Here is a 14402-nt window from a genome sequence, read left to right on the forward strand (position 1 = left end):
TGGTTTTTAGATATCACAGTCTAATTTGTTGTCTACATTAGGTGGATGAACAGATGTATCTACTTCTTAAGAATGTAGTGTTGACCCTTGAATGTGTGGTTCCAGGAAGCCATCGGGGGCAGAGATCATTAAGGCGGAGATCGTTCAGTATATTAGACTAGTCATCATTACTATCACCTCCTTCTTTCAGCCCCTGTGGGCAGAAGGTAGACATTAAAAGACATTCTGAATTAAGCCTAGATCTTTCCCCCTGCTCTGTTTCCATTGCTATCATTTCAAAAATCAAACCATAATTTTTGTCCCATCATCTGTGCAATATACCAATTCTTACCACAAATCATCTGTGTCAGCTGTGAATTGGTGTCATACAATCCTCTGGAATGTGGGTCTTGTGCTAAATCTAGAAGAAGAAGAAATCCACGTCTTAAAATGTTCCAGAGTCTTGAAGCACAGTGCTCCTGGCCAAATCAGCCATGGAACCGGTGATCTCTCTAAAAGGAGTCCAAGCCAAAGGTCTGATGATCACAAATATGTTGTTTGTCACGTAGAGCCTCAAGGATGGGGCTGGCTGCTGGGGCTTTATAACGGATGCATTGAAGGGCTCCCTGAGAGTAAAGAAATAGGCAAGCTTGCTCTCAAAATACCATACTTCCTTTGATGCTGGCAAAATACATTGGATATTGATTTCTCAGAAAGTAACAAAAACCCTGTTGATTCAGGCCCTAGCAAGAATTAGAGTGAAACATCTCTTGCCTCCTTGCTTAATTCTCTCTCTTTAAACCTCCTTAAGCCGCTAACACTGAGCAAGAGCCATACTGTAAAAAAAAGCCAGCAATCTGGTGGCTTGCTCCCTGAACCAAAAAGTCACATCACTGGAGTTACCCACACATAGCCGGGAACTGTGGCTGATTGGAGTTAGTGCAGCTAGGAATATGTTATTTGCCTGACAGTGCTGGGGATTCTTCCCACTATTGATGTCTCTTAGTGAAATAAATTAATAGGCACATAGAGACGGGGATGACACAGAAAATCTGGATTCAATTCCAGCTCTGTCACCAATTCTTTTTATGGTCTTGGACAAGTCATTTAGTTGTCCCGTGCCTCAGTTTCTCATTTGTAATATAGGCTAGATCTACAGTTACACCTAGGTGACTGGCATGTAGGTGCGAGCATCCTCATTGCAAAGCCATATCTGCAAAAGTATGTCCTCACTGCTTCTTGCCTGAGTATGGCTGGGACACAGCCAATGGTTCTTTGTGCTGAGATGCTTTAGGATTCTTTCCCAGTCAATTGTGTCAATACCTGGGGGAATTGTGGGAAGGGCACTGGAGGACTATCAGCACCTGAGTGATTTTTCCCTGCATCTTCACTACATTGCAGGCAGGTTCCAGCCTAAGTTACAGTGGAGCCTGGTCTTTAAAAAAAACCCTCCCCCTGGGCTTAAGGGACCTCCAAACCTGGCTCAGAGGTTTTGCTGTGTAGATGGCAGAGAGGAGGGGGAGTTATGATTAAAACCTAGGTAAGAGCCCAGTTTTACTGTGCCGTGTAGTAGACATACCCTTGGAAATAATGAATCCTTTCTCCTATTCTTTGTCTGTCTTGTCCATTTACACTTTAAGCTCTCTGGGGGCAGGGACTGCCTCCTACTGGGATCCTAACAGAATAGGGGTCCAGTTAGGGTTGCCAACTGTTCTGGGAGATTCCCCCCCCCCCAACATGACATAATATCATTTTCTTAAAATATCCTATTAAAATCTCCTGGATTGCTTTCAGTATTCACTGGGAGATCGATGCCGATTCTGGGAGACTCCAGGCCAACCCTGGAGCGTTTGGTCCAGTCTCGGGTGGCACCTCTTGGTACCACTGCAATACAAATAATAAATTAACTGCATTCAGAAGCGAAAGACTGATCGATATAGGCTACTTGTTCTTCCATACAAAGAGTTTGCACTCACTTAAAGGAGAAATAATAGATCTATTAGGAGCAGCAAACATTTCCTTTACCCTTACTTTTGGGAATAGCCAGTGATGTGCCAGAGTCCTCATCAGCAGTAATGTTGAAGTATTGGAAGTGAATCTGTAGGACTGGAAAGCCAGATGTCGTGGGATTGTCTGGATCATAAGGAATAACAGGATTTCTTAGCAGACAATGAAATTTGGCAGTGCTGTGAGTATTTTGGCAAGAGACTGATTGAAATCCTATTCCCTATTGAAATCCCCCCTTAAAAAAACCTGGGTCCTGGATTTCCAAGTGTTTTTTGACCACTTTATGTGATAGGTTCACACTTATGGAAGGGTTTACATAACAACTTCTAGGCCCCTCTCAAAAAAAAAGCGCAAGATGAGCATGTTAGGTCACAAAATGCTAAACAGTACTTCATTAGTAGTGACAGCAGCTCCACACATCAGAGCACAGAAATGATTTAAGAACCCCTAATCAGCTGTAAGATTTTGACTAGAAATTGTGCTTGCATTCACAGCAGCTGATTTCTGAACCCCACACAATCTTCACAGCTGTTCATGCAGAGGTGCTGGAGGGAGAGGAGACTTTGTGTGGTCCTCTTGTCTCTCACATACTAATGCTCCAAAACAACCTGCTGCCAACAGCAAGCCCGGAGAGATTTAAAAGAAAAATAAATAAAAATTACATGCTGGAATTCAATTAGTTTGTTGGGGAGGGTAGGAGAGAGAAGTTTGCCAGCTGTGTCTCCTCCAGCACTTCACATTCAATAGTCAATACCATGTCTTATTGGGGTTCAGAAAGAATAGGACAATTGCTGTAATAAAAACACTCAAAGCGCTAATGGTTTTTGCGTAGCCTTGACAATTTGGCATTCAAGCTTTTGTTTCTTGTGGAAGAACCAGGGCCGGCTCCAGCATTTCTGCTGACCCAAGCAAAAAAAAAAAAAAAAAGCCGCGATCGGCAGCGGCAGTTCAGCGGCAGGTCCTTCGCTCCTAGAGGGAATGAGGGACCTGCCGCCCCCAAATTGCCGCAGGTGCCGCCCCTCTCCCTTGGCCGCCCCAAGCACCTGCTTGTTAAGCCGGTGCCTGGAGCCGGCCCTGGGAAGAACCACAATGCTGTGAGTAAAAACAATTAAAAGGGAGTGGGGAGAAAGAATAAAAACTGAAACTAATGAATACAGCTATTCAGCTCTGTTGAGGGACTGAGTGTGACGTGCCATGCCAAATCAATCCACTCATTCACTAACACGAACAGCCTATCTCCAGAAGTGGCCAATACCTGACATGCATTGGGGGGGGAAAAATTGCTATACCTCCCCATTTCTATGACTTACTTAATGTGTGTAAAATAGTATGAGATGCTCAGAGGGAAGGTTCTATTCAAGTGCAAAATATTGTTAACTTACAATTACCCAGATTAGAGTAATAGAAAGTTATTCAACACAGAATATAGACCCAATACAAACAATAGGGCTAGCCCAATTATTACTGGGGCAGATTCTGCCCCCAAGTGTTCAAATCTTGTCTGGTCACAATTTTCTTAGGTCTCTTTTTTTTTTTTTTTTTTGTCCCTTTGACACTCCATAGTACAAATTGCTATAATTTTAACAGTGTATTTTAATACCACATGGATTGTAATATGAAAGTGATGAGAATAGCCCAAATGAGTCTTAATTAAAGATGCAGCTGGAAAGATAACAATGGATTGTGTTCGCTAAGAAGTTTGAATAACATGAACCTTCCTTCACTAAGGGGAAAACCACCGGTTCATGCATCCGATGGCATTTTGAAAAGGGGCTCCACATAGTGTAATTATGCCTTATTTGTGTGCGTCCTTTCTTTTATTGCCAGTTCTTCTGGAAGAAATAGCAAGTCCTATTAAGGTGATTTACCATAAACATCATTTCCGCTCCAGTTAAGTTCTTATGTTTACTACTTTAACTATGCTGCAATTATCACCTGTTGAACCAGAACTCTGTGCTTCAAAAGACTGCCGAGTGACATGGGACCCAGTAACTACTGCATTGTCTTAGTTGTAGCAAATATAAAATGGTGCTCATTTTCCCAAATGAGGTGACTGGTTGCACACTGAAAATGGGGCACATAAATGAATACCATTGTGTGTGCTCAGATTAGAGACAGATGTATCACATCCAAATATAAGGAGGAAATAAGATCACTCACTACACAGTATTAGAGTTTTGAGACATTCCTTTCCTGGCAGGGCAGTGGAATTGTGTTTTAAGTGTTCATAGAATTCTCCCAACAAAGCAGGAGAAATTTGGCAGGAGTAATAGAATTTTAAGGCACAGAGCTGTCTGTACGCAAGTCTAGTGGCCCATACCTGAATTGCTCGCCTTTCTCAAACAATGCTCAGTCTGACTCTAAAGACATTTGGAGGAAAAAATGTATGTAAGGTCTTGGTATTCCAACATAAGTGTATCTATCTATGTTAGGTACTGGTATAGTTTCTATTACCATATTATCTGAGTATATCTGGCCTGTATCACTTAAAATAAAATATCCTGTACAGGTTAGGTCAGCTCCTTAGCTTGTGAACTCAGAGCACGGACCGCTGTTTCTTAAATGTTTGGAAAATTATTAGCAAGTTGTGGGTGCTACCATAAGTAGTAATATTGTTTAATTTACACTTTTTCCAATAGGTAAAATGTATTTAACTATTGATGCTAAAGCGGCACTGTTTCCAGAAACATCACCCTTATACATGTTTATAGATATCCCAGACTGTCACAGGTTGGAGTAGAATGAATTAAAATGAGGTCAGAGTATGGAGGTAGAGGCAGAAAGGAGCTGATTGAAAAGATTAGAAGAAGAAAAGTGGAGGAGGGAAAATTTCAGGATTCAAGGTTCTATTTGCCTATTTCTCTCTCTGACATTCTGGTTTGATTGCATTCCAACAGAAGTGTGATGATTCCATGATAATCAAATGCAGTAACCCACACTGCATGAAAAACTGAATGTATTTCAGATATTCATTGAATTGTTACTTCCTAACCTCCATATAAGGTATGGACACTGCTTTACACTGTGTATGTGAACTGGCCATTTAAAAATCGATTTGCACATAGTCTGTAAGCGTCTAATTTGTTAAATCAATCAATTCTTCATAAATGTGTGAGAAGACAGATTAATTCAGGTTTACATATAATATGTAACTTATGCAATATTTCTGTTGACTTTTGTGTTAATGTAGAACTTGACACTAAAAACTGGGCAAAATTCCTCACACCCTACCACATTTATTGCCCCCAAAACAATAAATCATCACATTTCTGTTGTAAAGGGAATGGTGCATGACTGCAGATTGCATATATTTTGCTGTTTGTTGTCAAAATATTCATTTTTAAATGGATTTTTAAAAATAATTAATTTACTTTCTTTTCCCCCCAAACCAGTTCTGGTGTTTATATTTAACGGCTTGAGGTTAAAAAAAAAAAAGCACATTTATGAGTCTGAAGTAACATGAAAGTTAGTATTCCTGTCACCCAGAAACTGAATTATCATGGGAAATCCAGATTCAAGGCACAGATCTTGGGCCTCCATGTACAAACCTAGAGCTCTTTGGCTTCCTTTCTCTAGGCACTATGGTTCATTCAGAGCCAAGATGCCATTAGCTCTGTTATCTTTATATATCACATTGATTTGTGGTCTGTTTTTAGCCAGTAACAATAAAATAGCAAAACAAGCGTAATCCCTCTCCTCCCCTTCTCCACTAACATACCTTGCATCCAACCCCACTGAGTTAAAGCAAAGAGCCTGCTAGGGCTTGAGTGTGTGCACGTCTTTAGCCCCACTCCCATCTTTCTGGTTTCAGTGCCTTTGCAATATGTAAGGGGAGAAGAACATGTGGCCTGTAGCCCCTGCTGATGATCTGCCTTCCCTCTAGAAGATACGTGAGCAGCCACTTCTACAGCTAAAATAAACAATGCTTTTAATGGGCACCAATTCTTCTCTTGGAAGCTAGATCCTCTCCATAACATTCTCACACTGACTTCAGGCCTAGAAGCCAAAGTCCATTTCAGGATCCAGGATCTCTGTAACTTGGAGATTGAAATACAGACTGTATTAGTTTTTGTGATAGGAAATGTTAAAAACTCTTCCTCCCCCCTCTCTCCCCCCCGTGGGCAATAATTCAAAACACGGCAACATCAGATTCAGTGAGAGCACTAGGATGTCAGTCACAAGAGATGGGCCGCAAACAAGCAGGCAGACATGCTGGGAATTACTTGGCTGATTGTCCCAGCATTCACACCAGTGAGTACAATGTAGCTAGGCTTGAAAGGATTAGATTTTTCAATAAATGTCGGTTAACGTCGATTTCGCCAACCACACGCTAACTGACGAAAAAATATTTCCTTCAATAATAATCAAAATGTACAGATAGGCAAAGTAAAAAAAGTTACTTTAGTATGTAATAGTGTCTGATATAAGGATATCTACTTTGCGTATTTTGGCATGTGATGTTGGCAGTTTGTTATAGAAGTAACTTTTCATATTGCAGTTTAAACAATGTCAACTACTATTAAATCATTATTGTCTGACCGCCCCATAATTTCTCACAATTGTGAAAATTTAAAGAGATAAAAATAAAAAATTCTTAACACATAATTTGGTGCCACTGTGAAAATTACATGAATAAAAATGAAAATATACTTAAAATAAACACCCATTGAAATGATAAAAAAATTGAAATCAATGTCTGCCAAGTCTAAATGTAGCCACTGAGGAAGGCATGCTGGTAAAATAAAATTAAAGGCCAGATCCTCAGCTGTGCTTAATGTCTTTTTCAGGTTGTTAAGAATGTGATAATCACACACCATTGGCTTATTTATGTAGAGTTATTGCAGGGCCTAGAAGAGCAGTGGCAAAAATTACTGTTACATTTCTCTCTGGGATATCTATGGTTGCTTCCTCTGTAGGTGGAATCTGGGAATCCACCCTCTCCTAGGAGTCATCTTTTCCTTCAGCTGTATTTCTTAGAGACAACTTCTGCCTCACTTCTGATCTACCTGCTTGTGTGTCTGTTCCATTAGAATATGGTGTTCCGTATCAAGACAGTATGTAGCATATTAAAATGACCTCTATACTGCTGATAGGCATGGTGTTCCAAAAGATGGGCTAGAAAGGTGATCATACCAGCATTAATCTATCCTACAGCTATGTTAGAATAAGAGAAAAATATTATGCTGCAGTTATGTACCACAGCATAGAAAAAGAACCATAGATTCATTGCTCATATTAATTCATAAACAAAGAAAACGCATTGTGCAATGTTTGAAGACTCGGGAAATGTTGCACAGTGTAGTGGTTGGAGCCAGGCATTGTGAATGAGGACTCCAAAGTTCTCTCTTTCTGTACCACAGACTTGCGCCGTGACCTTGGGCAAGACAATTAAGCCACAATTCATCATTTCTTTCCACCATGCATAGTTGTGCAAATTGGGTGGTAAGATGCTACCAGATGAGAACAGTAGCACAGTGAACTAACTTTTAATCATTGCCTGGAACCCAGTGTCATCATTTACACCAATGCCTCGGTTTTTGATGCCCAATTTGAAACACTTTTTTGCTTGTTTTCCCAGAGGTGCTGAGCTCTGAATGACTTTATTTGGAGTTCTGGGTGCACAGTGCCCCTGGAAAATCAGGCCCAAAATGTCAATATTGGGAAATTAAGAACTGAACCACTCAAAATTTGAGTCCACCTCTTTCAATTTGAGTTTTAACCTCTCTGTGCCTTCTGTAAAATGGAAAGGAATAACATTTGCTTCATGAGGACTTTGTGAAGCATCATTCAATATTCACAAAGTATTTAATTTCTTATGACACCTATCATATGAAGATTGCATTTTATCTATTTCATATTAATATGATATAAGTTTATTTCTTTGCCCTAGTAGTTGTTGCTTTTATTTTATTTTTATTTTTTTGAGTTAAGGCAAGCCTTGCCTTATTTTGTGGGGATTTGTAAAATTAAAAAATGGTTCCATTCTCAGCAAAAAAATATTCCTTTATTTTAGAAAGGAAATGACATTTTTTCAAATTTTGAAATTTTAGTTTGATCAAATTTGATCTTAAAACATGGAAATTCAAAATTTGTAATTGAGATGCCCCCCCGCCAAAAACCACAACCAAAAATCCAACATTTCCTCTGAACTGTGCAAAAGGCAGAATATTGTAGAATAAAATAGGAAATTATTCTCTGTGAAACCACATGGAAAAAAATGGCTATTTCTGCACAGCTCCATTGCCTATTTCTCTTTCCTTTACTGGAAACCTGTGAAGCTCTTGATTTTGATGGATTTGGAAGGATTGGATCTGGTTACCGATTTGTTTACTCTGCACCCAAGGGAATTTTAAATACCTGCATCTTGTAATGTTTCCCTTGCTTAATAAATAGCCCTGAACTGCATCAGATTCCTAATACCTTGTCAGTTGTTATAGAAAAGACTCCTGCTATTTGCAGTAAGTGTGAAAGTTCATCTAATTAGTTGATTTCAGTTCATTTGGCATTAAATAATTCCCAGAATTCCCTGTGTTTGTACAATATGTGCAACAGGGGGAATGATTCTCTGAAAGCAATTAAATTGCTTGTTTCAGAAGAGCTTGTCATTGGTCATTCTCACACATCCCTACTATTACTCAGTCAGCAATTACACTGAGCCACAGTGACCATGGAAGGCTGCCAGTGACCATTATTGAGGCTATTCTGTTTCAGTGATTGTAGCTCACAGTTTACTTCTTCGGGGGGAGTTTTAGGCCACAGGTGCATTGTCCCAGTCCATTTCACATCATCCTCCAGCCAACCGGACAGACGTCTTCCTTTCTTTTTGTGAGAGTGTTTTGTTTTCTTCTTGACACTTCAAAAACTTGACTTATTGTGAATCATCACCAGTAGCCTGACTAAAACTCTCGATTCACAGCCCCTGAGGGTAAATGTAGTGTTATTTGCAGCTTAACCTATATTTTGTTCCCACTATGGGAGATGAATTATCCAACTTTGTGCTGGAGGTAACTTTGGCAAACTCCCTCCTTTCTCTTCGCCTCCCCCCCCCCCCCCCGCCTGTATTTTGTGTGTTTGTCAGCAGCATCCATTTGGCATAGGAGGCAAGAGTTGAAGGATGTGTGCCTGTTGAGAGTGAGATAGGATAGAGATGCACCTACCAAGTTAAATAACTAGGGTTTAACTCATTCTCTGGAAATATGCTATTGTTATCACTTCCAGCAGCAGCATCAAAATGGAGATAAGGAGATAAAATGCACCAGTCGTTCCTGAGTTACAGTAGAGAAGGGAGTTATAATTGAACAACTTACCCAAAATAAATAAATAGCAGTTTGTCTTGAAGGTTTCTAATAATTCCAAGATCATTTCTATGAATCTGTAAGAAACTCAGTGCATCTTTTATGAAAGTTGTTTATGAATAACGTTTTGTGCTGTTGAAAGAGGTTTCTTCATAGTACTCTTAGGTTTATTTATTTATCTCTGTTTAAATCAAATGTGATTGGTAAAGAGTAGCATTCCTTGCTGGTTGATTTCATTTATTTAATTTTTCAAATGCTTTCAAATTACTTTGAAATATTTGAAAGAAAATACTTATTTACTTTCAAATATTTCAATTTATTTATTTTCCCAGTAGTGAATTATTTGTGAACCATTCATGATTCTTGAAAAAATATGGTAGTCACAAGCATAATTAAAGTACTTTGGATGAATACATTTTGAGACTCTGGGTTGTTTCTGAGCCCTTCATTTGGAATACTTGCATATGTTTAAGGATTTTGCTGGATTATTTTTAAATTCAGTGGGACTACCGATATATGGAACATTAAGCTTGTGCTTAAATGCTTTACTGAAGCTGGGCCTATTTGTGTTGTGTTATTGGTTATCAAAGCCATGTAGTGATGGTGAGTTTTGGCTCCCTGATTGGATGACCGACTTTATACAGAGGAGAATGGCAGACATACCGAATTATGCACTTCTTGTTTGACTTTTTAGATAAACAAACGTAATGATTTCTCAACTCGGGGGATTTGTGAACAATTAATATTTTGACTCCTGTAACAGCAGAGCAGAATCAGCCTATTTATTTGTGAATATATTTGTATACCCAGTTTTTTTCATTTAAGACTCAATCCTTCAAACACTTGAGCACATGTCTAAGTGTATTCATGTGAGGAGTCTAATTGACATTACTTAGATTGTCAACTCTTTGGGGCCAGGGACCATCCTTTTGTTCTGTGTTTGTACAGTGCCCTGGTCAATGACCAGGGCTCCTGTGTGCTACAAGGATATAAATAATAAAAATCATGAGTAAGGTTATGCACATGATGCCAATTCTTTCCTGTCTTATGTCTATGCAGCCAGGGCCGGCTCTGGCTTTCTTGCTGCCCCAGGAAAAAAAGCCTCCTGCCGTCCCCACCCCCACCCCCGGCGCAGCGGGGAGGGTGGCGAGCCCGCTGTGGCTCCGCTGGCGTCCGGAGCCCCGGGAGCTGGGCAGAGAGCCTGGCTAGGGCTCCGCTCTCCCCGGCGTCCAGAGCACCGGGGGGAGGGCGGCGCGCCCGGTCGTGGCCCCGCTCTCCCCAGCGGCCGGAGCCAGAGCACCACGACGCCCCCCTCCAGGTGCCGCCCCAAGCACAAGCTTGGTGGGCTGGTGCCTGGAGCCGGCCTTGTATGCAACGTCACTGTCTTCAATTCTATGGGCAGATTTTGGCCAACAGGTATGATAACATTAGTAATAAAAACACAAGCCACGAGGTTGAGACATGGACCCAAAATACAGTCCTCCGATAAAATAAAGACATGGCGTAACATTTTAAATTATGCCACTTTTGTCTAAAAATTGAATCAGACCCTTTCTATCGCTTCCATTTCATTGTTTTGCATATGCATTTACAATCCAGAAAGTGAGGAAAAATTGATTTGTGTGGGATGGAGATAAATTTAGGTCTGAATGGATGAGCAGGGAAAGAGACTCATATCAGATACTGTATATTTATAACTCAATGTCTGCTATCTCTCTATTACCTATTTTGTTCTATCGGCAGAATATAAATATGTTCTCAAACCAGGAAAATCATACTCAATCTGGGAAAATTTGTGAGAATCTGTATTTTTACACCATAATTTGTTTTATCTTTACTACTATGAAAATATTGTTGATGACAAGAAAAGAATTAGATGGTGATATTGCCAGCTGGTGCATAAAATAAGCCTTACTTACATAGAGTAATATTAACATTGTATTTGATTTATTCAAATGGAAAAGTACTTAAAGAAACAAAATCCTGAACTGACCAGTGGAGGATGGCTTATATGTGGCCTAATAAGTGTCTTTCATATCCAGCTTCAGATTCTATACTGAAATTAGCACAGTAGTTGGTTTTCCGTTTTGTCTATAGCCAAAATCTGAGTGCCTCGGCCATCTGCTACACAAATATTTTAAATATTTGTGTATTGCAGTTAACATAAATTAATTCCATTTTGATGATAAATGCTAGATAAGTTTTCATTCCTTTTAAAAAAGACTTTGAGATTTTTTTTTCTTCTTCTCATATTTATTTACATGTGAAGTCTACAGCCAGAAGGCACAGAAGTTCTTCTTGGTCCAGAAGTCACATGTGGCCCTCCAGATGTGACTGTCGCCACTCCTTTTGCCTTGACTATACCGCATTGCGCAGAAGTAAATTCTGAACACTGGAATATTCACTTGAAAAAAAGAACACAACAAGGGAAATGGGAGGTAAGTTTAAACTGCCCCTCTCCAAAGGCCCTACTGATGGTGAAAATATAAGATATAACCATCCACGCTGAACTTAGAGCTAGTCAAATGGGGATAGTGGGAAGAGACAAATCCAGATGTTTTTAAAATACTTTCCCCCCACTGAAATTCAAAACTGATGAAAAATTTCACTTCATTTTATGATCTTGTCCCTGTCATGTGATTTAGGTTTAGCTTCCCAAAGGTCACATGACGGGTCAGTATCAATTGACTCCTGTTGTGTCTGCTGTTTCTAAGCCATTAAGAAATTCAAGTAGGTCTAAACTCTCCTTGGAGACCCATCCATAGCTAAACCTGACCAGTTGGGCAAAACTTTACCATGATGGAAAGAGAGGTAAGGAATTCCTTAAGAACTGAAGCATAAAGTTTAATATTTTTACCCAACATTTCTAGAGTTGAATCTTCTTGGACCTACATATTTCATGCCATTGTATAATTCCATTTAATTGGTTGCCTCAATGGATTACCCTGTGTCAGTAATGTGTACAGGTTTATTAAATGCTGCATAAAGTAGTTCCCATTTTCAGTTCAAGCTTTCAAAGTATCCGTTGACTCAATTGAGTTTTCCCATTTTTCCTCAAGAGGTGGAAAAGCCCAATAGTAAAACCATCCATGACTTTCTTAACCTTCTCTGCCTGCCCCCCCCCCAAGGATTTTATCCTATTTGTTGCACTTCTCTGCCTCATTTCAAGTTCAACATAGTTCTTCGATACTTGATGCTGTTGCATTCAGTACACAGTCGGTTCCATCAGCACTGGTTGCCAGTATTCAAGGACTACTGAGGAAGAATGAAATATTGCAGTGCAAATTCCCCAAACCATTTATCTCATGACAATACAACACAGCAAAAGGGTACGTGAAGACAAAATGTTGTATTTTTTTTTACCAGAATAAACATTATCTTGATAGATGCTATAAGAGGATGTTAGCTGCAGACTTGTTCAAGGTTTGCTTATTGACTTCCATCTTCAAGGTAATTTCTTAACCTGACATTAGGAAAAATTAGCTAGGAATCCAAGAACACTTAAGAAGATGCTAATATTGCTTATGCATCATGATTATTACATTCTGCGCACAATGGATTCTGCACAATATATAGCCATAAGTGCTGCTGCTGACTCAGGGCTAGATTGTGAACACTTGAATGAATAAAGTCTATGCAATCTTGCCCATAAAGTATTTTACGTTTCAAACAAATTAGAAAAAATGAAAAGAAACTAACAGAAATGTCACGGCACCTTTTCTAAAAAGCCTTCTGATTTTGAAATATGGTTTTCATTATATAGGAAGTGATGTCCATGGAAGAGGAAACTACTTCCTGCTACTGCCTATTGGATCCTTACGCCTGTCACATTCTCTTAGACAGCTTTGGAACTTACGCTCTCGCTGGGGAGCCCATCTCTGACTGCGCGGTTAAACAGCTGAAAGTGGCAGTGTTTGGCTGCATGTCTTGCAATTCGCTGGATTACAATCTGAGAGTGTACTGTATGGACAACACCCCTTGTGCATTTCAGGTACATTATTTCAACTCATGAATTTTATTTTAGTTATTTTTCTACAGAATTGTGATCATGTATTATTTCTATTACTGTAGCACCTTAAAGCCCTCGGCCCTATACTAACATAAAACAAGCAGATGATCCCTGGCCCACGGAGCTTTATGCTGCCACGCGTCCTATGTGATTTAATTCACTGGCGAGGTCACTCAGGAGACCAGGGTACTACTCCTGGCCCATCCACTGACCTGCAGTGTGTCTTTGCTCCCAAACACTTAAAGTGTGGGAGAGGAAACAGAGGCACAGAGACATGAAGTGATTTATCGAGACGCTCTCTCAATATGCATTTGCGCTGCGCCAAGTACAATGGGGTGTGACTGTGATACAGATACTAAAATATCGGTCGCTTCCCTTGTGATGTGTAATATTCATCAGGGTCATTAACCTTTACATTCTCATTAGTCATTTCTCCCTTTTTTTGAATTGCAGCAAGAATTGGTAGGTGTTTTTTGACCCTTTCCATAAGAGTTACACGATAATGGTGCATAATATCTTTTAAAAACCTCAAATGGAACCCTGTGGTAGTTCATCAAAATTAATTTTGATTTTTTTCACATGGTGTTTCTGTAGAATTTGCCTTATTTGGAGTTTGCCATGGCTGCAGCTGTAATAAAACATTTGTCGTTCGGGAATAGAGATGAAGACAGTTGTGACAGCTGATTTTTAATTTTTTTCCGATTCGTATTTTACATCACAGAAACATGGCTCTCTTAACAAAGCACACTCTAATATCACTATGTTTTTAATAAAAGAAAAGCCACCAAAGAAAAGCTAGTGGTAGCTAGAGAAGTATGGTAGCTCTGCACTCACTGCCGAAAAATGGATGGTATGTACAGCTAATGTCTAGTAATATTTGTATGCAAGGTCAGAATTGGGGCCTTAGAATTTCATTCAGATTTACCAAGACAAAGGCACATATACACACCCCTAACTTGCACTGGGTCAGAAACTCAGCTGGTATAAATCTGTGTAGTCCATTGACGTCAGTGGAGCGACAAGAATTTTAATCAGCTACGGAGTCTGTCCCATTGTTGTGTGCATGTATGCCATAATAATGAATGTTCAAAACAGTAATACTACAGGGCTTC

At 39.7% G+C, this 14402-nt stretch overlaps 1 protein-coding gene across 13 annotated transcripts in view; it reads left to right on the forward strand.

Annotated features, from left to right (window-relative positions):
• The window catches only part of UNC5D (unc-5 netrin receptor D), a 374043-nt gene that overhangs the window by 337012 nt on the left and 22629 nt on the right, over nt 1-14402 (forward strand). For all 13 annotated transcript variants that reach the window (XM_065584627.1, XM_065584624.1, XM_042840351.2 and 10 more), the window contains 2 exons: nt 11551-11719; nt 13045-13272. In XM_065584627.1, the coding sequence (XP_065440699.1) occupies nt 11551-11719; nt 13045-13272 (397 nt within the window). The remainder of the gene's footprint in view (nt 1-11550; nt 11720-13044; nt 13273-14402) is intronic.

The sequence above is a fragment of the Chrysemys picta genome, chromosome 2 (assembly GCF_011386835.1).
Source record: "Chrysemys picta bellii isolate R12L10 chromosome 2, ASM1138683v2, whole genome shotgun sequence".
Taxonomy (NCBI): Eukaryota; Metazoa; Chordata; order Testudines; family Emydidae; genus Chrysemys; species Chrysemys picta.